Source organism: Wasmannia auropunctata, unplaced genomic scaffold (assembly GCF_000956235.1).
Source record: "Wasmannia auropunctata unplaced genomic scaffold, wasmannia.A_1.0 LD335047.1, whole genome shotgun sequence".
NCBI lineage: Eukaryota > Metazoa > Arthropoda > Insecta > Hymenoptera > Formicidae > Wasmannia > Wasmannia auropunctata.
The window spans coordinates 1,011,621-1,036,620 of record NW_012027843.1 but is presented as its reverse complement, the minus strand read 5'-3'; the positions used below and the strand labels follow the sequence as shown (position 1 = coordinate 1,036,620).

General features: G+C 37.2%; 3 protein-coding genes across 4 annotated transcripts in view; 2 read left to right on the top strand and 1 right to left on the bottom strand.

Moving 5' to 3' along the window:
• Positions 1–6,179, top strand: part of LOC105457809 — a 13,885-nt gene extending 7,706 nt beyond the window's left edge. Inside the window, exons 4-10 of the mRNA XM_011702690.1 lie at positions 472–1,049; positions 1,312–1,450; positions 1,671–1,849; positions 2,018–2,155; positions 2,280–2,522; positions 5,411–5,602; positions 5,758–6,179. Coding sequence (XP_011700992.1) covers positions 472–1,049; positions 1,312–1,450; positions 1,671–1,849; positions 2,018–2,155; positions 2,280–2,522; positions 5,411–5,602; positions 5,758–6,039 — 1,751 coding nt within the window. The 3' untranslated portion in view covers positions 6,040–6,179. The remainder of the gene's footprint in view (positions 1–471; positions 1,050–1,311; positions 1,451–1,670; positions 1,850–2,017; positions 2,156–2,279; positions 2,523–5,410; positions 5,603–5,757) is intronic.
• Positions 6,180–9,446: 3,267 nt separating this feature from the next.
• LOC105457805 (T-related protein) lies at positions 9,447–15,015 on the top strand. The gene is made up of 6 exons (XM_011702686.1): positions 9,447–9,766; positions 10,930–11,025; positions 12,325–12,568; positions 12,714–12,867; positions 12,983–13,180; positions 13,351–15,015. The coding sequence occupies exons 1-6, from the start codon at positions 9,447–9,449 to the stop codon at positions 14,241–14,243; spliced, it is 1,905 nt and encodes a 634-aa protein (XP_011700988.1). The 3' UTR covers positions 14,244–15,015.
• A 4,252-nt stretch (positions 15,016–19,267) lies between these two features.
• LOC105457804 lies at positions 19,268–24,899 on the bottom strand. Of its 2 annotated transcripts, XM_011702685.1 has the most exons (4): positions 24,403–24,899; positions 21,998–22,145; positions 20,567–20,844; positions 19,268–19,511 (listed from the first exon to the last, which is right to left on the bottom strand). In XM_011702685.1, exons 2-4 carry the CDS (start codon positions 22,143–22,145, stop codon positions 19,503–19,505), a joined length of 435 nt encoding a protein of 144 aa, XP_011700987.1. In that variant the 5' UTR covers positions 24,403–24,899; the 3' UTR covers positions 19,268–19,502. The 2 variants fall into 2 exon arrangements, with proteins under 2 accessions (XP_011700987.1, XP_011700986.1); XM_011702684.1 differs by lacking the exon at positions 19,268–19,511 and having other exon boundaries at positions 20,152–20,844; positions 24,403–24,898.
• Between the last annotated feature and the right edge of the window lie 101 nt (positions 24,900–25,000).

The window sequence follows — 25,000 nt, the reverse complement described above, 5'->3', positions numbered from 1 at the left end:
TGAAGAAAAGATATTGTTCGATAAGTATGTTTGATTTCAAAGTTAACTCATCATTTATTAAATATTGGAAAAATTAAATGCTAGAAACAAATATAAAAAATTTTCAATCGCACAAACAAAACTTTTACGAAACTTTCAGAAAGTTAAAAAATCTGATAATGATCTGTTTAGTGTATATTAGATGCAATTGGATAATTCAAGGTAGTTGTACAATAAAATTGTGATGAGATTTTTATGTTAAACTCATTCAAAGTACCATTTTAGTTATAATTTTAAAATTACATGATTTTACATTAACGTATAATTCAAATGAATTCTTAACATGCTTGATCATTTTTGAAAGCTTGTTGTATTATTTGTTTCCATTCTGTATTCATATATGTGCCACAGATATTCAAAGGCAGTATGATTACGGTGTTGCATACGTGTTGCATTTCTGTATTAATAACGATCGCGTGTACGTTTCCGCAGATTATGTGTATAATCCGAAGGAGGCGAGGCTACGGAAGGCGATGCGCGAGCAGACTCGTGAGCTGTCACGGCGGTCGATCTTGCAAAGCGCGATCGCGAATGCAAACGCGCGCACGGCCGCGATTGGCGGCGCCAATTCCGTCGTTTCCGCGTCGATGGCCGGCGGCTTCCTGAATCAGCATCACCGTTTCGATTGCACGTCGATGCCCATGGGTCCAAACGTGAGCCCTCATCAAGCGGCCGAGCCCTGGTTCCAGGCCGCGCATCGCCTGAAATCCGCGCACTCGCCGCGAATCGGCAATTGGTATGGGAATGTGTGCGGCGACCCGATCGAGAGGCTACAAGCGATGGGCGTGATGCATCAGCACCAGCAACAGCAGCAGCAGCAGCAGCAGCAACGCGACCTCGAAAAGTCTATCAAGGACCAAAGGAACCATCAGGCGGCGGAATGCGCCGCGGCGGCGTTTTCCTCCAACGGCTACTCACCGGATATCGCAGCCGCGGAGAGAGAAATCCGCAGACAAGAACCCGCGGAATACGCCGACTTTGTCGACGGCCAGAAATGGCACCCTTATCAAGTAATTTACAGAGCGCATAGCTAACGCAAAACGAGACAGCGCGATTAAAAAAAAAAACGTCAATTTCAATTCGTGCATCTCGTTTCATGTAAAATTGGCAAATTCTATTGATCTCTTCAGACAAAGCTGATTTTTTTAAATTCTGTTGAACACATAAAATACGCTTTTGTGATTTACGTAGAGAAAACGTGAATGGGCATTTTTTTCTCTCATTGAATTATATTAAATGTCTGTAAAAATCACTTGATATCTCTGATTGTAGAGCAGCGCGAGTCCTCATCCACTTCCGAGAACGCCTCATCCATCACCGCAAATGGGTGGCGTTCTTCATCCAAATGTCCAGAATACAAACGCGCATGGACATAATCCGTGGGGCCAATTCTGTCACAGTATTGTACCACGTAAGTTCCACGTATATAAAGTATTTTTATTCTTTTGTAGAAGTTTTATCGCGGCTTTCAAACTGTAATTTCATTATTTAACACAAATAATCGTATTTTTATATATACAGATTTAAATCGACGCAGAATAATCTGTGTGTCGCGTGAGAAAAAAAGAAAGAAGAATTACTGTTAAATAAGACATTTTATAATTCATAAATTGGTATTCTAACGTGTGCAGACGTTTCAAGTGTGGCCCGCAACGCGATGATTCGGGGCCCGCGACATGCAGTTTTTTTACGGGATCGCACACCAACCAGACATTGCGCATTCTTGGAGGACGCATCGCCGATGAATTATGCGCCGAGCAAATTGAACGTTGACAGCATTCGCGCGGCTTATCCGCCGTCGGAGCATCAGGTATTTAATACATAATATAATAATACTGTCGCATCATTGCCCAATTCAGAAGTCTCGCGTGGCGAATGTAGACCATAAATTGTAATAATGAAGAATAGCGGGAAATCATAAAGGCGTTACGTTAATTTGACATTTGTCGTGAGAATCAATAAGGAATTATTTGTGCAGATGCCAAGGTTGCTGGGATCAACGGTGGATCCCGTCACAGACTCGACGACGATAAATCGACGTGAGGAAGACGGCGGGACCAGATGGGAGCCAAACAATGCTAGAATGTCTCTGGACGAACTCGTGCCAACCTCCACGGTAAAATATATCGCGCGAAACGCATCTCTCGTTCGAATTAACACACACACGAATACTCGTTTCATTCATCAGATTGTTACACTTCGTATCCCATATCTTAAAGACGCGTCGATTTTAGCCGCAGGAAGGCACGGTTTCTCGCGAGAAGGAGCGCGAGTCCCGGCACTCGAGCGAGCGATTCGAGTTGAAGAAGAAACCCGTCTCGAAGCAGCCGCTTCCAGGTTTCCATCAGGCCTTTGGCTCCACGGAGATCGGCAGGTTCTCCAGGTCCGAGTTCTTCGTGAATATGGTGGGCGAGAGCAGTGGCAGCGGCAGCGGTGCTACAGCGGACGACGGCGACGGCACCGATGGCGGCGATGACGGTGATGTAAGTAGGGAACATTCCATGTCGGAAACGATGGAGAACGCCGCCGGCGCCGCGACAGCGACCGCGGCCACGGCGGCCGCGACGGCCGCGACCGCAGCTACAGCCACGACCGCTGCCGCAGCGGCGGCCGCGGCGGCGACTATTGCGGCCACCACGACCGGCGCCTGCAGGATTTTCGACACCGAGGACAGCCAGGCCGCATTCGCCATCGGCGACGACGCCGTCGGCGCGTCATCGTCGATCGGCAGCGCGTACTGCGGGCAACCGGCGGCGGCGCCGCGCTGGCACAGTCCACACGTAGGTGCTATAGGTAGCGAAATTTAAACGAGATCGGCTGCGGTATCGCGTACTGTCTTTACCACATTTGTCTTTACGATATTTGTTGCTATCGAGAAATATCAAGAGACAATGTTTTGGGGAGCAAGAATTTACAGAATTTTATATTTTTAGATTAATTGGAAAATAGGAAGAGCCACGTCAAATTTCTTACTTCGCGATTACAAACGGCGATTCTTTGAGTAATCATGGTACTATGCAAGTATCATTGGTACAGAATACCGCTGCAGATCAATTTCAGTAGGACGTTGTCCTCGTCTTTTTTTAGGCTAAAGCGGTTCCCGTAGCTTTCCGGCGCGTGACAGTTTGCGATAAAGTTTGAGAGTGGCGCTATATCGAATTTCCGATAGAAGCACGTTACAACAAACAAGTTACAAGTGGTAATGTTGGTAGTTTCGATGTGTAGCGAATTTTGGTAATAAAAGAACTGTCCGTACTTTGTGTTGCATATGCCAATAGGAGACTTATCCAGAAATTGGATACCGCTGTAATTTCGATGTATCTGAATTTTTAACCACCGAAGTAATTTCTATGTTTATTCGTGACATTGAAATTCGCGAGACGATAAAACACCAAACCTTCGATACCTCTAGCGTCAGAAATAGAGCTCGAAATCGCAGTCGGTTTCAACCCTTGGATGTGTCTCCATGATGAAACCTTTGTCGGAACCTACAGCGCCGCTTGGAAAGTAAAAGCGGGACACGCGTGTCATGCGTAGCGAATGCAAGTGCATCGATTGGCGAAAGCTGTCGGGGATCGATGTTGGCGTACGAAACGTCCCGACAAACTGCGAACGTTCGTCGAGATTGTGCCTTCCAGAGGATCGGGGATGCGTCAGGGAGTTCTTTCTCGTCGAGTTCTCTCGCCTTATCGAAAATCAAAGCAGCACGACACACCGCGTCTCGTATGCCAAAAGGAAGATATAATCAAAAGAAATCATGCCGAGACGATCCGTACTCGATCGGCACCTTCCATCATTGTTGTTAGACGCCGTCGGTGTTATATACACGTCGACGAGATTATACATATAAATATAAATAAATATATATATATATTATACTCGTGTGTAATAAGGAACGAAAACGCGCGACGAAGAGAGTAAATTATTTAGTAGATTCCTTAGGTCACGGAACGTATTGCCGCGCGGAGAAACGATCAAATAAAAGTGAAGTACGCCTGCGAGCGTAGGAAACCGAGAAGCCGACAGGTAAACGCTCTTCCGCTTCTGGAAAATAATTACGAAGGGGGCATGCACGGTGGTTCGTGTTAAGAATCTGCGTTTGAACATTTCTTTCCAGTTTTTTTTCTTTTTTCGATCTCTCTAAAAATAATTAGCACTTAACATGATTAGACAAATTTTTTTCCTTCTCTGCACATACTAATTATTTAGTTAATCAGTTAATTAACTAAAAATACAATAATTGTGGCCAATTGACTTAATTGATCAATTAAGTCAATGTTTTTGTATGTTTCATTACATTTAAATGCCATCAATTTTTTGAATATGTTAATTTTGCGCACAAGTCTGTTCCCCGCCTTTTTTCCACTGTCTAATCTAATGAAGTGTGTTTGCCGGTAGATTCTTAATACGCGCTAGTATCTATAACTTGCATCTAGTCTTATATCGACCAGTTAATTCGGGATAAATTCGTGCCGGATACCCCGTACCTATGATGGGACCAAAAATTAAACGAAAAACTTTTATGTCGCGTTCACCGTCGCGCTTACGTCCTACGTATGGTCGCGTAAAAACAATTTTCCTCATTCTGTTCGCGCGATCGCTCGCGAGTGAAAGCAAAACGCCATACTTCCGCTCCGAAACGTGGAATATATTCGACAGAATATAGTGCGACTACGTGAATGAAAGTATATATTAATATATATATATATATATAATTGAAAAAAAAATATATTCCACTTCTTGCAACGGAATGAGCATAATCTCACGCCTTACAAAACATATTTAGACAGCTGTCAAGTCGAAGTGTGCGTGAATATCATAACTGAAAAAAAAAATGACATTATCTTCGTAGGACGACGAAAATTGGAGATAATTCTAGATATCGATAGTATGCGACGTCGTAAATAAACTTCCTTGACGTTGATGTATTGTGCATGTTGGATGATACAGATAAACTTTAAATGAGGAAATTGTTTAATTAATCAGAAGAACGTAAATGTACGCTGTGTGATACAATATCATAAGCAACGGTAGCTAAAGGTGATAGAACAAACCGACCTACAACAGACCTACAATGTTTTATGCAAAATAAGTACCACAAATGTCAAGTTTCTGATGCCGAGAGTAGGTATTAAAGACACAATGTCCTTTTAAAATAAACAAATATGTTGAATAGATAAATTGGCATTTGCGATAATAATTGTCCTGTGATATGAGATGGACATAAAGATCAACATTGGAAAAAATGTATAACTTTACTCTCATTCGATTGGGACGATCGCGAGCAGTATGACAAGAATAAAAGAAACGGATGTCTATGCGACAGTATGAAAAGAAAAAAAATAAAATGTGTGTTATTTTTTTTTCCCAGCTGATCCCGGAAGCCTACCTGACAACTCCCTTGCTATTTCCCTTCTCACCGAAATCCCATGATATCCTAGGAGCCAATGCTATTCATGGGTTCACAGAAGATGGACGATTGGTATCGCGCATTTTGCCTAACGAGTGTTGTTGGTTTACGCAAACTGGACACGCGATAACAAGAATTCCTGATGGCTTTGTGGTAAGAATGACATTGAATTGATTTTAATTTTACTTTCAGATAACATTGAATTTCCACATTATGTCTCGCGAAATTACAATATTTACAATTAGTCATTTTTTTAATTCTGAAATTTGAGATTTATTTTTAATTAAATTTACGATGAAATTACGCAGACTTGCGCAGCTTTAGTGGATTATTTCGATCAGAGAAAGTGGCAGGATCGAGCAACGATCCCGCATCCTATGGAGTTCCCGATGTTATTCGGTAGTCGAGGTATGAGCTGCAGCGAAAGAATCATTAGTGATCGTGCACAACGAAATTATACCGTCATCAGCGCAGATGAGACGAGAGATCACGACATTCGACGAGAGCGCGAGACTGTCAATCTGAAGATTAATCGGAATAAGAATTCATTTGTTGATTCGAGCACGCACGAATCTGAGAAAAAAAATTAAGGAAAATCTGCAGTTGGTATCGCCGTTAATAATTAAGCAGAAATTTGTTTAAATATTCAAACATTTTATTTGTTAAGTAATTAAGTTGTCGCGATAATTTACGCAAATATAATTTCTAGAATATATTTCTCATTCTTAGATTTTGCTTTTTCTCTTTTCTTTTCTTATTATACCATCCAAAAATCAGTTCGCAATATCACATAATAAATAATTTTGAATGTTGCAACGTAATATGTTACTCCGCGTACATAATTCTATCGTAAATTTATTCTCAACTAACAGTTTTGATTGACAAAACGCTTGAAAAAACGTCATAAATTGAAAGATCTTTTTGAAATATGATGACATCCACCAAACGCCGCTGCGTTTGGAGTACACAACTTTCGCTAAAAATGTTCGGCGAATGATATAGTTTGTAAATAGACAAAGGCTGAAAAAGCCGAGTTTGGTGCGATTTATCAAAGCGCTCGTAACTACGGCGGTATACCTCAAACGGTATAAACGAATGCCGACGACCTTCTGATTCGTGTCTAAGGACTACCTAGCGGCAGGCAGCAATATAATCAAGAATACCCCTATAAACGCCTCTCTAGTGTTATGCAGGCTGCGTAGGAGTCGTTCGAGGTAAAAATTTTTATGATACGCCACCGTGCAGCGGACAGAACGGACATAAATCCACCTTCGAAATCTCTCAATTTTCCTCTTCGAGTTGTACGCCCGGAAAAAACCGAGACAAGATGAGTATCATAACTTCGCAGGGTGTGTTACATTGATGATCAACAGGTAAAAAGAAAACATCTTTGTTGTGGAAAGTAGTAGAGATATAGTAAGATATAGTAACAGTTTTAAATGTTTTAGCAAAAGTCACGATTTTTTTTATACCATTGGAACTCGCATCTGCCATTACAAAGTTATCAACTTCAAATTCGAAAGAACTACCATCTTTTTTTTTATGTATAGCTATATACAGCTCTCTAATATATAGCTCATATTCAATATGTTGAAAGTTATGGCCTAAAAAATTGTTTACGTTTACGTTATTTTTTTACGACTGTCAGATGGGTAGTTCTTCGAAATCTAAATACGATACTTTCGTTTTCGACTCCGTACTTTTGGAAAGATTTTGCGCGGTTGGCGTCACCGCGCAGTTTACGGCTCGAGGACCGACGGCATTTCTGGCAAATAATCACTGATGCAGTCAGGCTGAAAATTGTAATTACCTTCGACAACCTCGGACCGCCTTCGATAAAGATGGCTCCGGCCTCCCAGCCTCCGATGTCGCGCGGCACTAGGACGATCGCGAGTACGTACTCTCGGCACGAAATTGCTAGCACAAATAACCGATAGGGTTACGGCCGTCTTCGCGTCCGGCGATTGCTGTCCGAACTCCGAAACCGTGCGCAATGGCAAACAAGAGAACGGTCCTGCTCAAATATCTACTCGCGATGCGTCGTGCGACCGGTCGAACGGCGTTCTGTTGATTTTTGTCATTTGACTCCAGACAACCAACATATCTTCCCGATCGTTTCGTTTATGATAGACGAGAAACTCCATTTTCATAATCGACAAATATTGAAATTACTGCAAGACCTCAGTTTCACGGGCGGGCCTCCTTTCTAAGATTGAGAAACGATACATTTCGCGAGACTTTAAGTAAATTATTGAGATTTTTGCAAAATTTTCGATATTTTGTGTGTATGTAAATTTTAAAAACAAGTTATTATAACGCGGAGTATACAATCACTTTTCATTTTTAAACAAATTGTTTGTCGATAGTAACTATATGATAAAAAAAAAGTTAATTAATAATTGACCTTAATTCTACTCCACTGTTTGCTGTAGAGATTTAATGTTATATCGTATTAAATATAAATTTAAATAGAAAAAAGAAATTTACTCAATTAGTAATTAGAGATCATTGATAGAGAAATATGTGTGATAATTATGGCACGAGAGCTCTCTGTGCCAAAGATCCAGGTTTAAATCCACCCAGAACACATCAGATTGTTTTTCATCACCATCTCTCGCAAGCCAAATGCAGATCACCGGAACTATTCCTGCCAAGACAGTCACCATGAAAATGTACACAAATGCATGGAGCAGCAAGATTGTCACGGACAATTCGTGCGCTCCCGAGTAATTGTATAAAATAGACACCACGATCTTTAGTTAAAAAGAGAGAGAGAGAGAGAGAGAGAGAGAAATAAAGAAATTTGATTTCTGAAGTTTTTTTTTTAGTAGATATGCCGAGGCCCGTTATGCCTCGTCAACGAGAGCAACACTTCTCTTTCACGAGGAACAAATACGCGTCGCATACTTTCCTGAGCGCAACAGACGCAAATATTAACTTGTAGAGGTGACATGTCGTTTTGTCGCGACTTGACGACCCGGTATCGCGACCGCGCGACACTTCACGAAGAGAAGCACTTCTTTGCGAAGACCTTGATAAGACGGTTTTTTCCCCATCGGCCGCGCGACGTTGTATACTTTTAATCGATCAAGACGAATTCGCGACCAATCGATATTAATCAAAGGGACGATTACGGCGACGATTCGGTTCACCACGTGCGGATCCGCGTACGTTATCCGCAAGGACTAATCGAGAACCCGGTGACCGACGATGTGGGCGGACTGACGAACGACGTGTTTGGTATCGAACCCACCAACCGTGGTGGATTTGTAAAGACGACTCACTCGTCCATTGGTGGAGGCAAGACACCGAAGGCGGCACCCAGCGTCCCGACGACGGGACGACCGGTCAAAACGACCTCAGCCAATGGACACCGCAGTGGTACCGCCATGCTGCACCCGTGAGTTCCTAATTTAGCGAGTAATTAGCACCCGGCAAGCGCGAACGCGGCTCGGAGCTCGGTGCCTCTCTCGACGGCCGCGTACCCACCGAGGAAAACGGAGAAAGAGAAGAACGTGAAGCGAGAACAGAGAGGCAGATATACCGCCGGTCAGTCTTCGGCAAGTCTTCGCCGGCTAGTGTGAAATATCGCGCCCAAGTGTTACGAGCCTACGGCCACGCGGCGCGACTTCTCGCGACGCGGCCTATCCTCCACCGCCGACGGAGACGTCTGGTGCCACGACGAACGACGCTTTTCCGTCCCCCTCCGCTGCCCTCTGCGAAATCGCATCCGTTTTTCTCGCGGGACTGAATTTGGAATCCGCAAATCGATCAACGGCGAAAGCAATCTAAGCTTTCATCCCCCTCCCCTGTTGTGAGTTTGTCTGGAAAATATAACGCGTCGCATGTGATTTCTGTTTTTGTTTTCTTGTATATGCAACAGTTTACATCGTTATCCTCGATAAGAAGTCGGAATCTGGTTGAATTTCCAATTCGAGAACATATCGGAAGGGGTAAAAGAATCGAGATATACGTGACGTTTTGGAGAACGCTGAAGATGCAACCGGCGGGCGCGCCGCGAACGCCGGGTTCTCCAACACGCTCTTCATGTCATGAACGTGATCGGGAGCGCGAACGGGAACGCGAGCAGGAGCGAGATCGCGAGCGAGATCGCGGCGGAAGGCAGAGTCGGACGAGTCCTGTGGAGGATCGGGAGGATCGCGAAGAGCGGGGTTCGATCGCGAGGCAGAGTCTCGGGCCTCCTGCCGCGATCTCGGGGAGTCAAGGATTGCCGTTGTCTTTGTCGCTGGAAGACCGGGAGCTCTGGACCAGATTCCAGTGCATCACGAACGAGATGATCGTCACGAAAAATGGAAGGTACATGGCGAACAGATTAATTGAAAGATTAATAACAAATTTTATCTTGAAGGAAGTATTAATTCTCTATCGTTACTATTCGTGCACTGTACGATCGGAAAATGCCGCGAGAGAACGATGTCACGATTTTTTGTGCGCTCCGAAACTCATAAAAATGAAATAGCGTAAATTTTCTAGTGACGATAGACGTCCGATATCCGATAGAAGTATTTGTTTACCGGGAACAAAAATATCATTAGCTAGAATCTAAAAGAAAAACCGGAAATTTACTAGTTAAGATTTTAAATACCTTTTAATACCTTTCTCATTCTTATAACAAGAAAATATTATCGTGAGCTAAAATGAGAAACTAGCTATTTCAATCTAGCAAACTTTTCATCATTTTATTTTAATTTTAAAAGAATAGTAATTATTTTACTTAATATTTTTCACATTACAACATAACTGTTGTTCTCCGATGAAATCTCTCATACATTTTTTGATAACAAATCAATATGTTACTAGCAAAGTTTGTACAGTATATGAAATATCAAAGCCGCAACGCATAAAAATAAATAATAAATTTTAACTTTTCATTATTTCTTTCTTCTTTTCTTTTAAGACGATTCGTCTGACCGAAAACTTGATCGTAATAATTGAGATGAGAACATTCGACAGGAAAAATCCAACGGTTATAGAAACGAGAAAAATATCATATCTAGATACTCACGTATTTATTAAAAAATATTTGTAAAGAAATAGACAATATCGATTAGATAAAGTGTAAACTTAGGATTCCAAAAATGAATGATAAAGACTCGATCTGTGGAAAGACGGAGTTCCCCGGGATTATTGTGGAAAGATTCAGCCGTCGGCAATAAAACTTTACGATGCTTACAATCCTCTTGTAAAACGTTCTCCTGTCGAGCTGATGCCTGCGAGCAAGCACTTTACCTGCACATCCGCAGTCGACAAACCGTAATCGTTTTTATTAATACGCGCCTCATAAATGTATAGTCGCGCCGAGGAGACACACTGTGTCCAAGTCCGCGGCGGTTGTGTCTTTTGATCCACGCCTTTGGATCCCACCGTCGACATCGATCTCTCGCGCGCATCTCGCGCGATCCCGGAGCTTTACGATCGGGGCGTCTTGCACGTTCCTGACATGTCACTTTCGTCCGCAGGAGGATGTTTCCCGTAGTGAAGATCGTTGCACGTGGTTTGGAACCGGCGGCTATGTATACTCTGCTACTGGAATTCATGCAAGTCGATCCTCACAGGTAATATGCAGTTTTACATATATTCGGTAAACGTATCCTTAACTCTCAAAAGTATCTCAATGACTACTTTCCGTGTGCTTCAGCAAAAAATTGTTTAATTTCTTTCATTTCTCTTTTTTTTATTATGTATCAAGCATCAAGAGTTTTTAGGAAATACATCAAGATTTCAAGAGATTATAAAAATTTCATTTTAAATTATAGTTTCATTTAAACTGATACTTTAACTTTTGGACAACAAGAAGTAGTACGGTAAATGGCACAAAGGGTGGCACGGTGGATGGCAAAATAGTCGTACGCCCAATGTACACTGGGTCAATTTTTCATCCACAAACTCTATCTTTTGTCCCAGAGCAGACTTTTACACACTGTATTTTTATTTCAACCACATTTTTCAAGTGTTTTCATTAAAAAAAAATAGTGCTGAAATAATAGAATAACTAAAGTAGAAGAAAATTTACTTACGAAATACGATATTTATTCTAATTTTGTACAATGCATACGTAAAGAATATATGTTTCAAATATTACATGAGCGTTGAAAATAGATGTAAATAATCATTTCATATTATTTAAATATTTATCAGTTCTATAGTTTAAATCTTGACTGGCCCGGCATTTATCCTGCCCGGCATTTATTCGACACTTACCCCGGTTGAGGGGGTTAAACGATCTTTTAATTAATTAGCGGAAATAGTGCAAATTGCAAAGTTATACTGAGCAGAGTAGAAAGCGCGCAGCATCGAAATATTGCGTAGGTAGTACGCGGATGAGCGCGTTACCGATTTGCATTGATTTATCTCGCGAGCAGAAGGAACGGGGGGCGCGAAGGACACTAACAGGTCGTAATTACCGTACCCCTTTCGTTCAAGCATCACGTAACGTCGCTAAAGTCGATTCTAAACTTGTTAGTACGTTATTTTTAACTCGCCGGCGATTCGTCATCGGTGTTGAACGAACCGTGAGGCATTCGCGAGCGTCATAATAGCTTTCGCAAAACAATCTCGGAAGATGATCGAAAAAGAATGCGAAAAACAATTCCTGTTGATCCTACCAATAACGTAAATTCTCTTTGCCGAATCAACTTATAAGACTTTTTGTTGTTGTCAAGTCTCGACTCTTTTTCCGCAAGAATACAAGTAACCCAAGTCTTTTATTAAGGAAAGAAAGATCTTTTATTAAAGAAGAAAGAGAAGGGCATCTAATAGATATCTTGATTTTTTTCATTATATGTTTACATAAATTATCTGAATTTATCTGTTTTAATCGAGATATAAAATTTGTTCTATCTGATCAAATCAAGGTGGAAATATGTCAACGGTGAATGGGTACCAGGTGGAAAAGCGGAAGTGGCCCCGCCTAATCCGATTTACATACATCCGGAGAGTCCGAATTTCGGAGCCCATTGGATGAAGGAGGCGGTATCATTCGCTAAGGTCAAATTAACGAATAAGTCGAACGGTAATGGGCAGATTATGCTGAACTCGTTACACAAGTACGAGCCACGTGTTCATTTAGTCCGAGTGGGTGCCGAAGAACAGAGAACGGTAGGCTTTCTTCTTTCTTTCTTATTTTTTTTGTACGTTTTTTCATTGTACGTTTTTGAATTATCTGTATCATTATATTTTTAATACAATAGTTCTCTCAATTATTTTATTTTATCGCCACAATTAAATTCTACCGTTAATGTAGGTTCTCACATATCGTTTTCCCGAAACGCAATTCATCGCGGTGACAGCGTATCAGAACGAGGAAGTAACGAGCCTGAAGATCAAATATAACCCATTCGCAAAGGCGTTCCTCGATGCCAAAGAGAGGCCCGCCGATTCGCAGACTTATCCGCAATGTGAGTTGGCGCGATAAATAATGCAAATATACGAATGGAAAGACTATTGGGAAATTGGCAATCAAAACCGGGACTCCGTCAAATATTTCCTAATAATACAAATAACATTTTACAGATGCAAGCGCATTGTTTTTACCGCAACCTACAATGGGATACGAATACAATACTGCATCGGCGATAGCCGCCGCGCAAAATCAAGTATCGGCTTGTGTTAGCAATCACTTTTCTAATTCGTGCCCCGTCACCACGTCTGGGCATAGAAGCACCTGCAGAGCAGCGCCTTACACCTTGAGGCACAAATATGTTCAAGATGGTAGGTAAAATTCTTTTACAATTGGAATCTTAATTAAATTTTTGTCAAAACGTGTCAATATAAACGTAAGAAATATATATATATATATATATATATATATATCTTTCTGGAATATAAAAAAATTGAACCTTGTAAAAAAAGTATAATTATTTTTTTTTATACCTACACAGAACAGCATGCGGACGCGTACGCACCGATGCCGCTTTTGCATTCCACGGCTTACGTGACGGCTCCGGCCTGGTCGCCGCGGAGTCCGGAATCGCTGCAGAATCTCAACTCCGCGTGCTTACCGCCCGCCGCGTCGCAGGAGTGGCCGACGTCGCCGTCGTCGTCGCCAACGTCGTCGCACCCGGTCCTCGGTAGAACGGTGGTCGGTACCGTCTCCACCACCACCGTAACCGGTTGCACTCTGTACGTGCCGTCGAACTTACCGTCTCAAGAGCAGCACGGCGGACAATGCACTGACTCGTCCTGGATACATTCCAGCACGCTGGAACAACAGCAGCAGCAACAGCAGCAGCAGCAGCAGCAGCAGCAGCAATCTTATTTGAATTTAAATCTCCACTTGCATCATCAGTCTCCATACGGTTCTGTTTCACACGTCGGGTTACATCATACGGGTTTGCATCCGCAAAGTGGCGAGCCCGTTCCTCCGGCGGACGAATACGTTCACGAGTATCATCACGCCTCGCCGGTACAATCGACCACTCCCGATCAGCATCGTCATCAGCAGCAGCATCATTCCCAAACGCAGATGTTGCACTTGCAGGCACTGCCGCAAACAGAAACGTCTTCGCCGGTCAGCGTAGAGTACGACAGTCCACCTAAGGAGCATCCCCACATCCAGATGGGCTACCCTGAACAAACCGCAGATGCTCTGAACGAGGTGCAACCGGATGACGAGAGACGATACCTGACGACGGTCGTCGACCGCCATCCTCATCATCATCATCCACATCATCATCACAATCATCATCGACAGGACACCGAGATCGCCGGCGAGCAGCCGAACGCTTGGACACCGTTGACACCACCGCCGGCACCGCAAACCACCGCCATTTGACTCGGATTTATACGCTGGGAACTATGCATAAGCATTACGCATACGCGAAAACGCACGTCCGAGCTCACTGTCGCGTGTAAAATCGTTAACGCGAGGAACCCAGATAACACATAAAAGAATTCATTCGTATATTCAGTCGTATGTAAATTCTGAGTTCATTTTCAGGTGCAAAAAGAATTCTTTTTTAGAATTTTTAGGAAAAGAATTCTTTTTCTTTGCATCTGAAAATAAATTTAGAACTATGACATATGACATATATAGAATCTATGACATATGACTGAGTTTTTTTTTAACTCTCTGTGTTATCTGGGAATAGCGTTACAGCGATTGATTTGATGATACGACATCAGATCGATGCTAAATATATTACAAATAAGAACTAAAATGAGAAAACGCCAACACGGTTAAAGCGGATCTTGGTGCTTAATAATATTTTTATATGTAAATGTTGCAATTTTCAGTTCAAGCAAGTTGCACGCTGAATAATCGATCTTAAAACATGTCGTTCTAAACTGAATAATACATAACATCACAATTAAATTGACAAAACAATTTAACAATTTAATGTTAATGAACATCATTTAAATTCTGTAAAATAACTGCAAGAAATATTACTTCAATCATTTGAACCTGGATCTCCCTACTCTTCGAGCGGATGTCTTATCGTTCAACTATCGAGGCATGTAGTAATATATTAAACGCGTCGATTAATCAAGAAAATTTTTTCGCGCACGATAGATATACTAAAATGTGGAACTGTGTAACGATCCGTCCTAAATAATGTAGTGTTTCGATTATTCTTAATCAATCGCGAATATTAATAGCTATGTCAAGTATGTCATAAAAAAAATAAAATGCAGATAAAATATTCTTTTTTTAAATACCTTGTCTTATCCATATCACAAGTAATATTTTAATATTATAAATGCGACATATACGTAAAGCAAAATTATTTCAAAAGTAATTGAATCCAATTACTTATAATTTAATTACTTGCTCAATTCCAGTCTGCGTTAGGATCTCCTTTGTCTTTACTATTGCGTCCTGAATAGATCGATCCTTATCTACATAAATCATCTTTGACCTGAAAGGATTCCGACAATGAATCCGTCACTTAATAATTAAGTTCATTTATTTGCTCAGTTCCAGTCTGCGCTGGGATCTTCTTTGTTTCCGCCATCGTGTCCTAAATAAGTCGATCCTTATCCATGTTACCCATGTAAACCTAAAATATGATTCCGGCGATGAATTCGTCAATGCTTAATTATTATTGATTTCTAGCGGTTGTTTATTAGCGAAGATACTTATTAATAAAAAACATCATTTATAATGTCTTTTTAATTTTTAGTATCTTTTAATCAAGTTTCTCCGATCTCGCAGTAATAAAGTTTCTAAGTAAAATATTTTATTAAAATAAATTTCATCTGTGCAATTAACTGTAGAATATAATTTTGTTATTCATTTATATATAATTTGCGAAAAATTCGCTAAAGATTTTTCGTTTTTGTATCTTATTTTATAATTTATAATTTATTTCATTTAATTAATTATAACGTATAAAGAATTAGTGTCTCGATATTTTCTCCAAAATATTGATTTTTTTTATATCTGCCAAAAAATCTATAATTAAAAAATAATAAGTGGAACATCTTATGCATTATTGATCTCATTGTTATTCCTTTCTTATTGGCAGCAGGTAAGAATATCAAAGGATACACAAATGATGCATCTTTGTAAGATAAATTTTTAAAAGTCCTAAATTTTCGACAGAAAGTAATATGCAACAAACATATGTTATCGTTATGCGATAAGAAAATTTCTCTTAAATATTTTCTCTTAAATATTTTAACTGCATTTTGTATTATGCATTATGTGCATGTAATTTAAACTCTGAATCCATGTTTATAGTCATTACATAAATCTCATCAATAAGTAAAATATAAGATAGAATGAAATATAAACTATGAATCAAATATAAAAATGTGTGTGTGTGTGTGTGTGTGATTTGGTGAAGCATTTAACATTACAAAAAAATAAAAAATTATGTGCTATTTATTCATTTATAATCCCTTCTGATTGTGAGTTCAAGGTATTCGCATGAACATCCTGGTCCACATCAAACTGTGATCAGCGGTAGCTATATGTCGTGACCTCCTGCAAAACCATCTGACGCCAATAATTCGAAGAAAAGTTTAAATCTTCTCACAACTCACACGTGCAACATTATTGTGTACTCTTTGATGAGAACTTTTTATGCATTTTTCTTATTCAGCTCCTGAGATATTATAAGTCTTTTGGATTATCACCTATTTTTAAGTAGAGAATTATCTGCGGAATCAATAGTTCACGAACAGAGAGATTGTAGAAAAAGTATTGGAAAGCTTTCTCACTTTCAGAGATTAGATTTTGTACAAAAATAATCCGTGTGCTTCCCATTGGCAAAAAATTATGCGTGTGAGGATAACTATTTTAATAAATAGATTAGTTTCAATTTTTACATTTTTTGCATGTTTATTTTCTGTTATAAAGAATTGACAAAACTTTTTTACTTGATAGAATAGAACTGAAAGGTTTCAAATTTCTGCCTCTTCAATCTTTCGCGATTTGACAAATGATGTAGAGTAATATATACTTGTAATACATTTGCTGAACAGCAGTTTAGTAATTATTTGTGTAATATAAACAAGAAGCTTCATGTTTATTTTATTATAAAGGATTTGAAGGTGGGATTTATAAAGAAAAAAAAGTATGATTCAAGAAATAAAACTCATTTCAAAGCCTGAAACCATTTTCTGGGTTTTCCCCATATCACAGATACATTTGGAACGCAGCTTGAGTTCTGACCGTAACTAACTTTTTCTTTCTTTCGTAAGTTTCCCAAAAATTTTCCCCTAATCCTCTCTTCTCCCTTCTCTTGTTTTTAGATCTCCCCTCTATCTGCTCAAAATGCGTTTGCCTCCAGATCTCTAATACTATAATACTAGACCCTTTTCTCCATCTTATTTCTGAATTCTTCCTCCATTTTCTCTTCTATCTCCTTACAATTTCTATTTCTTTCATTCAACTTTCTTCTAATTTACATTTTCTCATACAAAAATTTTTTCATACATCAGCTCTCAGCTTTTACAATTTTCTCATATTTTTTTCATCTGCACTCATTAATAAAATAAAATATAATAATTTAATAATATTTATTTTCTGATTGTTTTGCCGATATTTCCTAGATCATTGCACTCAACAACATTTCTACAATACAACACTCACAAAAATAAAATTTTTGTAATCACGCGTATTAATTATGAAAAATAAGATATTGTATTTTTCACGATACTCTCGTTGTTAATCGTTGTGGATTGCATTTTAAATTAAATATTTTCAAACGTAAATTATATATTCTCGTATAGTGTTTATACATAATTTATTTACTATAGATCAGTTATACTCCAATGAGGGAGTGACTGACTATAAAAATCATATGTAAAACATTTTGTATTTTATCTATTCTTGTATATTGCGAATCAACCGTATCATTAACGAAACACGGTTGCTCGATCGTTTGGAACTAGAACTAGCACATCGTTATTCGAAGTGTTCGCGTCTCAGATAACGTACACGCGGACAAATCCATGTAGCGATAGCACATATCGCATGCATACACGTGCATTGGTGTACACAATCGCGAGCGAAATTGCAAAACGCTTTTCATCCGCTAGCACGTTCGCCTCTAACGATCCATAAGCGCGTTGCGCCTTTATGCCCAATCGTGGGAGGGAATCACTCCCTTGCAAGAAGAAATCGAATGATATGCCTTCTGCATTTCTTTCCTTTATGAGGTAGAAAAATCACATTAACGGAATATAGAATTTTTCAGTTGTTGTAAGAACATGATAAAACATGTGAAGGAGCAATCTAAATGATTAACAATAGTATATATATTCAATCACAATCACGGATCTTGGTGTCTAATAATATTTTTGCGTGAATTTATATACGTATTTTTATACTAATTGCACGCCGATTTGTCAGTCTTAAAATGCAGTCGTAAACTTGAAGTTGAAGTCGTAATATAACGAATTAAATTGACAAGCAATTTAATAATATTGATGCTAATGTTGGGACGCCCGTCACGGAATGTAGGGAGATCCAGGTTCGAATCTTGATTGAACTGATATTTTTCGCAATAAAATTTTTATGGATATTTAAGATGCTCTCCTTATTATTTTTAATCGGTTTCATTATAGTTACTGATTGACTTTATTGTTACTAACGATTTATATATTTTGATTACTGCAATTTCGCAATTGTTACTAATTAATTCTTAACAGTTGATTAATATTTCCGCGGAATATTTTAATAACAAAATTCTTGAAGTGGGGTAAATAAAACAATATGCTTCAATGGAGCAAAAAAATTAATCAAAGAAAATAAATTCTAACATAAAACAAATAATATGTAGGTACATGCTTATATATAAAATCAAAATAAAAAACATTTAGTCCGAACAATTTAAGCTGCCTTTTCCCTCTACTTTGAATGCGATTTTCTATTAAATGATTTGAGCAACAAATTAGCACATAAACAGCATTAAATTTTTTAAATAAATGCAAACTTGATGAGGAATTCTAGTTAGTTAGAATTAAAGAGGTAGAAAAATTCAATAGGAGGAAAAATTCAATCATATTTAGTACAGCGTTCTCGGCAATGTAAATATTTATGTATGTTACTTTCCTATTTTTTTAGCGTCTCGTTTTATATATATACGTAATTGGAAGACGCGAACTATATTTCCGCACTCAATTATCTTCTATTAAATATATATTTAATTTCAGGTAAGAAATGTTCCCTATATACCTATAAGGAAAGCTATTAGCACAGTAATTATGTGTTTGGTTAAATATTTTGATTAAAATTGTTTGATTAAAATTAAAATGAAAAGTATACAAATGATATTTTTTCGTGACAGATCGTAATTCACATTTTCTAATAAAAAAACTTATAAAATTATGTAAGAAGGTTAAAGATTATTTAAACTAATGGTTTTACAAGATTTTAATCTTTTCTCTGATACATAACATGTATGTATAAGACATATATTAATAGGTACATGTTGTCGCGTGTATAAAAATATTTGTAAACTACGTACTATAAAAGTTATTAATTCAAATACCTTAATATATATTTCGAGTTGTTAAACTCCTTTAAAGCAATCTTTTTCAGGAATTATATCTAAGATTATTCCGAAGATTATTCCATAAAAAATCATTCCATCTAGTAAATAAAAATTAAAAAGCATAAAAGTTTAAAATGTGAACAGTTTGAATTTTGTTTCTGTATGTATGCATGCATACAGAAAGAAAATAAGTAATACAGAAATAAAATAGATGGATTACAAATAATAAGTCTAATAAAATAATGTTTTTCAGTACTAAATAATCTTAGATAATTAATATAAAAGTAAATCACATTACATTAAAAAACTTTAAAAAACATAAAAAAATATATAATAGATTTAAACCTAGCCACTAATTTTGCTGCATATCATCACTGATCAAAACTAAAATACCGTTTTTTCTTTAATAATTATACTTCATTGTAATTTATTGCAATTACTTCGGTTATCTTTCTTCGCAATTATTTTCACTCGCAGTGATAAGGAAAACTTTTGTAGATATTTTATGTAGACAAAGTTGTAAATTCAAATCGTACACTCAGGTCGAAAGAATTTTTGCTATTATAATTAAAAGCGACAAAACACTTTGAGCGCGAATAAAGCAAAATAAGTAACACTCTGTTAGATATATCAACAAAAATGCATATAGTGTGTTTTTTAATATAAAAGATTATAATTATTATTTTTTATCATCTTGTTTTTTAACAGATATGTCATATAACATATGAAAAATGTTTTAAAATCAAAATGCAATCTATCAAATATATAACATATATAAATACTAAAAATATTCTTTAAAAATAACTCTTAGATAACAGAAGTAGCAATATATCAAATCTTCACAATAAATGTCATATACGCGTAGTTTTGTTCTTAACTTACATACTTTATGCAGAAAGTTCAAACTATCAGTCTTTATATTTGCTTTCATATTAAAAAAAAAAATAAATATTACGGAATCGCTCAATATAAATTGTAAAACTTAAAATATAATAGACTTCAACCCTTTATCTATGTCTTTCGTCGATCGGGCTGTAATATTGTATATTTTTACATTTTCTTTTGAACTGAAGGAATTTGATAATCTAACATTGTTTCGCAAAATTTTTCGCGATGCACGTTTCATCGCTGTTCTTCTACTTTCATTACTAACATTTTCCATATTCGTTAATGGTGCTCGATTATTTTCCATCTTATAAAAGGAATTCTTTTGCCACTTATGAAGAAAATATTTCTTTATAGGTAATAATCCAAGTTCATTATTATTTCGCGTTTCCGAAATTTCCATATCACTTTTTATTATAGTGTCTTCCTGTTCGACTTCATCAGACTCAGAAATACTTTGATTTTGTCCTTTCGTATACTTCCTCTTTTCGTTATGAGTTTTTTCTTTGTGATCGTAGAAGTCACTTTTGGTACAAAATGTAGTGCCTGAAAAAGTAATTTTGTAAAATAAAAACATATTACACATCAATATAAGGATATGTTTTAAAAAAGATTTAAAATATGTATAAAAAACAGAAAATTATCTCTTAATATGAAGTGTGTGTTGTGTATTCTATTCAGGGTGTCTCACTGTCAAAATTAATACAGCGGATTTAGCACATGAAAACAAGTCCAAAATGTCTAATAAATAGAGTTTGGACCCATCACGGGGAGTACAAGTAAGTCGGATGTTTGCTGAAATAGAGTAGCAATTCTCGTTTGACGGAAGACTTGCACTTTTTTATATGATTTCGTATTACTACAAATTTTTTCTTTGTGATTTTTTTTAGCTCGAATAACAAATATAGTCTACCAGAATGAAATTCAAGATTCAGAGTAATTGGCAACTGATATTTAATAATACCGAGTTCGCGAACCGAACCAAATATTTTTCAAAAAGCTCGAAACAATTTATGCTAGAAGGTATATCGAAATCGATGGAGTAATATTTGAGCATCTTTTAAAGAATTAAACAGAATAAAGAACATTAAATAACATTTACTTCAAATCATGTTTTCTGGATATTGGAAAATAATTCCAATATTATGTAATTCTGAAACCATTAAAAAACGGATATGTTTATTAAGCATTTTCGACTTGTTTGCATAAACAAGTACTAGAGCCAGTGCTATGGCCATTTTTTTTAATTCAGGGACACTGTACGTATATGTATACATATGTAACAAAAATACAGGATCTAAGTTTCCAAGATACTTGACTTCATTAATAATACGTATAAGTTAAATATAATTGAATATGTACTTTATACATATATATATATATATATATATATACATGAGTACTTATTACTTTAATAAAACATATATAAGGATTTCATGCAAAATAATTATTTATTATATGTTATTTTAGTCACATCTTGTTTTTAGTTACAATTTTAAATACGTTATATTGAAATAAATCAAGCTATCGGGAGAGATTTCTACCAAAACCGTCAAGATATGTAAATGGAGCAACGAGATGTCATGATGGATAATTCACGCTCCTCGAGTTGCGTAAAATAGATTACAAACTTGAAGACTCGACTTTGAAAGAGAGAGAGGGAAAAAGACATACCAATAAATAATTATTAAATATTTACCACAGCATGTCTTTCCCGGATATATATTTTCATGAAAGCGCCGGAAATGACGCTCCGTGTTATACCTTCTTTTAGACATTTCGCCACATTTGATACATTTATACAATTTTGTGCCTTCCACAACAAGTATGATAATTTTGTTAGACATCTGTAAAATATAATTATTTGTACTGTAACTTGAATCAATACTGTAATTTGAATCAATAATAATCAATTAAGGTATAATATATAACTCTTTAATTTAAAACAATAATCAGCAAATATTAAATCAGCCAGTAAGAATCTAATACGCAGAATTTGGTGCGTAAAAATTTTTTTTCAACATGTATTAAATATACTAATTACATATTCATAGAAAATTTCTTTACAATCGAAATTATTGCCTGATTTCATATTTGTTTTTTTGTTGTTTTATAATCAATGTTGACAATAATACAGAAAAATCTATATAATTTTACTCCGATCTTTTTTGCATTAAATAAATACAAATCTGTCTCTGCAGATTTGGAGCAGAACCTGCTACCACATTTCACACTTGACACTTCACAGTACAGCATTGGCAGAATAAACCGAATAAGAGATGCAAGTTCTGCACGGTTTTTTACTATCATTCTGGGTTTACTATCATTCTGGTTACTATCATTCTGCTTGTAAATATATGTCAGCAGACTTTGTTATATTTCTGTTAGCAATTTGCTGACAATGCTGATATTATCAGACATTATAGATTCTGTATGAATAAATTTGTTGCCTTTCTGCCATCAAAAATTGGTAGCAGGTTCTGCTCCAACTCTGTCTCTGCAGATTTGGAGCAGAACCTGCTACTTCACACTTCACACTTGACACATCACAGTATAGCATTGGCAGCATAAACCGAATAAGAAATGCAAGTTCTGCTCAGCTTTTACCACCAATCTGCTGGTAAATATATATCAGCAGACTTTCTGTTATATTTCTGTTAGCAATTTGCTGATAATGGTGACATTGTCAGGCATTATAGACTCTGTATGAATAAATTTGTTACCTTCTGCCATCAAAAATTGGTTGCCAACAAAAGCAGAAAGGCAACAAATTTGGTTTATATCTGGGGATGATTTATGTGCCCTTGGTACATGATTTATAACCTTGAATGGCAAGACAAAAAATGAACAGAATTTGTTTTTAAAACTTATTATGTTATTATTGTAGATTTCTGTGTCTTCCAATGAGTGCACGCAACAATGCAACTCATAAAATTTGGAGTATAATTGCATGGAAATGAAAAAACAATAATTCAACTAGAAGAGTTAATAATTCTTAGTTACAAATTTAAATGTTAACTGAACGTGACACACATATGATTCGCTCGATTGCAAAATTAGAATAAATTAAACAAGAATAAACGTTCCAAAATCTAATTCACAAATAAGTTATATATAATCTCATAAGTTTTATATTTATATTAAATGGAAATTTTATATAATTATGTAAATACACCAAATGCAAACTGTAATTCATTTTTCATTCTAGATTTTTGATACAAGTACTATAACACAAATAATAATTTATCATCCCAGTATCCCACATATATATACCCCACGTTTGACGCTAATATATAATATCACAATCACAGTTGCCATCTAAGGAGTATTGTGCCAGGCATATATTAGTGATTAGTGTTCTGTCGGAAGGTTATCAATTTAAAAAAAAAGGTTATTGAAATTGACTCTTCTGCAGGAGAAGAAAAATCATCGTGCTTTCCCAAAAAGAAGGTCATCACTCGCTCGGAGATTTTTTTTCGTGTGCCGGAGTAGTCAGCAGTTCGTGTGAAAACCGGAGAAGTGACAACGGAGATGGTGATCGAAACGTACACTTACAATTAGTGTGAAATATTCGTGTGCCGGAGAGCCGGAGTCTTCGGGCGAAAACCGGAAAGGTGACAACGGAAATAACCGAAACGTATACACTTACAATTAGGGCAAAATATTTAGTACGAATTCTTAATATGGTTACATACGCGTATGAAATACAATCAGAAATCGAACCCCGAATCTTTTTTTCGATAGATAATTACTCTAACATTGAGCTATTTAACAATCCATTGAGAAAATTTGCAAAATTGTTATTGTCATTTCTCTATTGGCGATTCCTCCAGTTTTCAACGATGCTCTGGTCGTATTCCGATATATGTATACTCTCTAATACTAAGTACTATACTAGTATTATACTGCATACTGTATACTGCGGATACTGCTTAGTACTAAATATTATATAACACTATACTAATACTAAAAATTCATAGTATACATAATGCGAACTATAGATTTTCAGACTTTACTGACACTGTATATCGGAACACGACCTCTGTTGCTTCGGAAACAGCAATTTGCTCTTCTCTCACTCTTGACAAAATTGTAGATACTCACTTTATGCCGTAGAAAGACTCGGAATCAAATACGTAATTCGTAATGCGTAATGCGTAGAAGGCAACGATGTCACTACGTCGATGCTGTCTGCTGGAGTGCGACGACAAAGCAAAGATACTGGGAAGGAATTATTCCTTATAACGTCGATTGACGTCCTGCGTTGGTGCCGTCCTGAATTCCTGATTGGTGCGGTACGGCGCTTTGTAGTTCGGTATTCGGCCTCTTTGATATGCGCTCTGACACACTCGATCACACAAGCCGCGAAAAAAAAACAGCGACTGAAGTAAGCGACATCTATACTTTCCTATTGGATCAAGTTTTTCATGCGGCTCCTTCGTGATATATTATTAGCATGGAGTAGATGGCTGCGTTCGATGCGCTTACAACGTTTATAAGTATTCATTTATCCTTGTTTAATATTTGATAAACAACAAGGATTGCGTAGAGCTCTAAAAGTCGTGCACGACAAAAGGAAAAAGACGGAATCGACAATTGCTATATTCGCACGTCGCATATACATGCATATGCCTGCGTTTTGGACACGTCAATAGGAAACAGATTAACGATTGGTGGGGATCCACGGTCGTCGGAAAACACT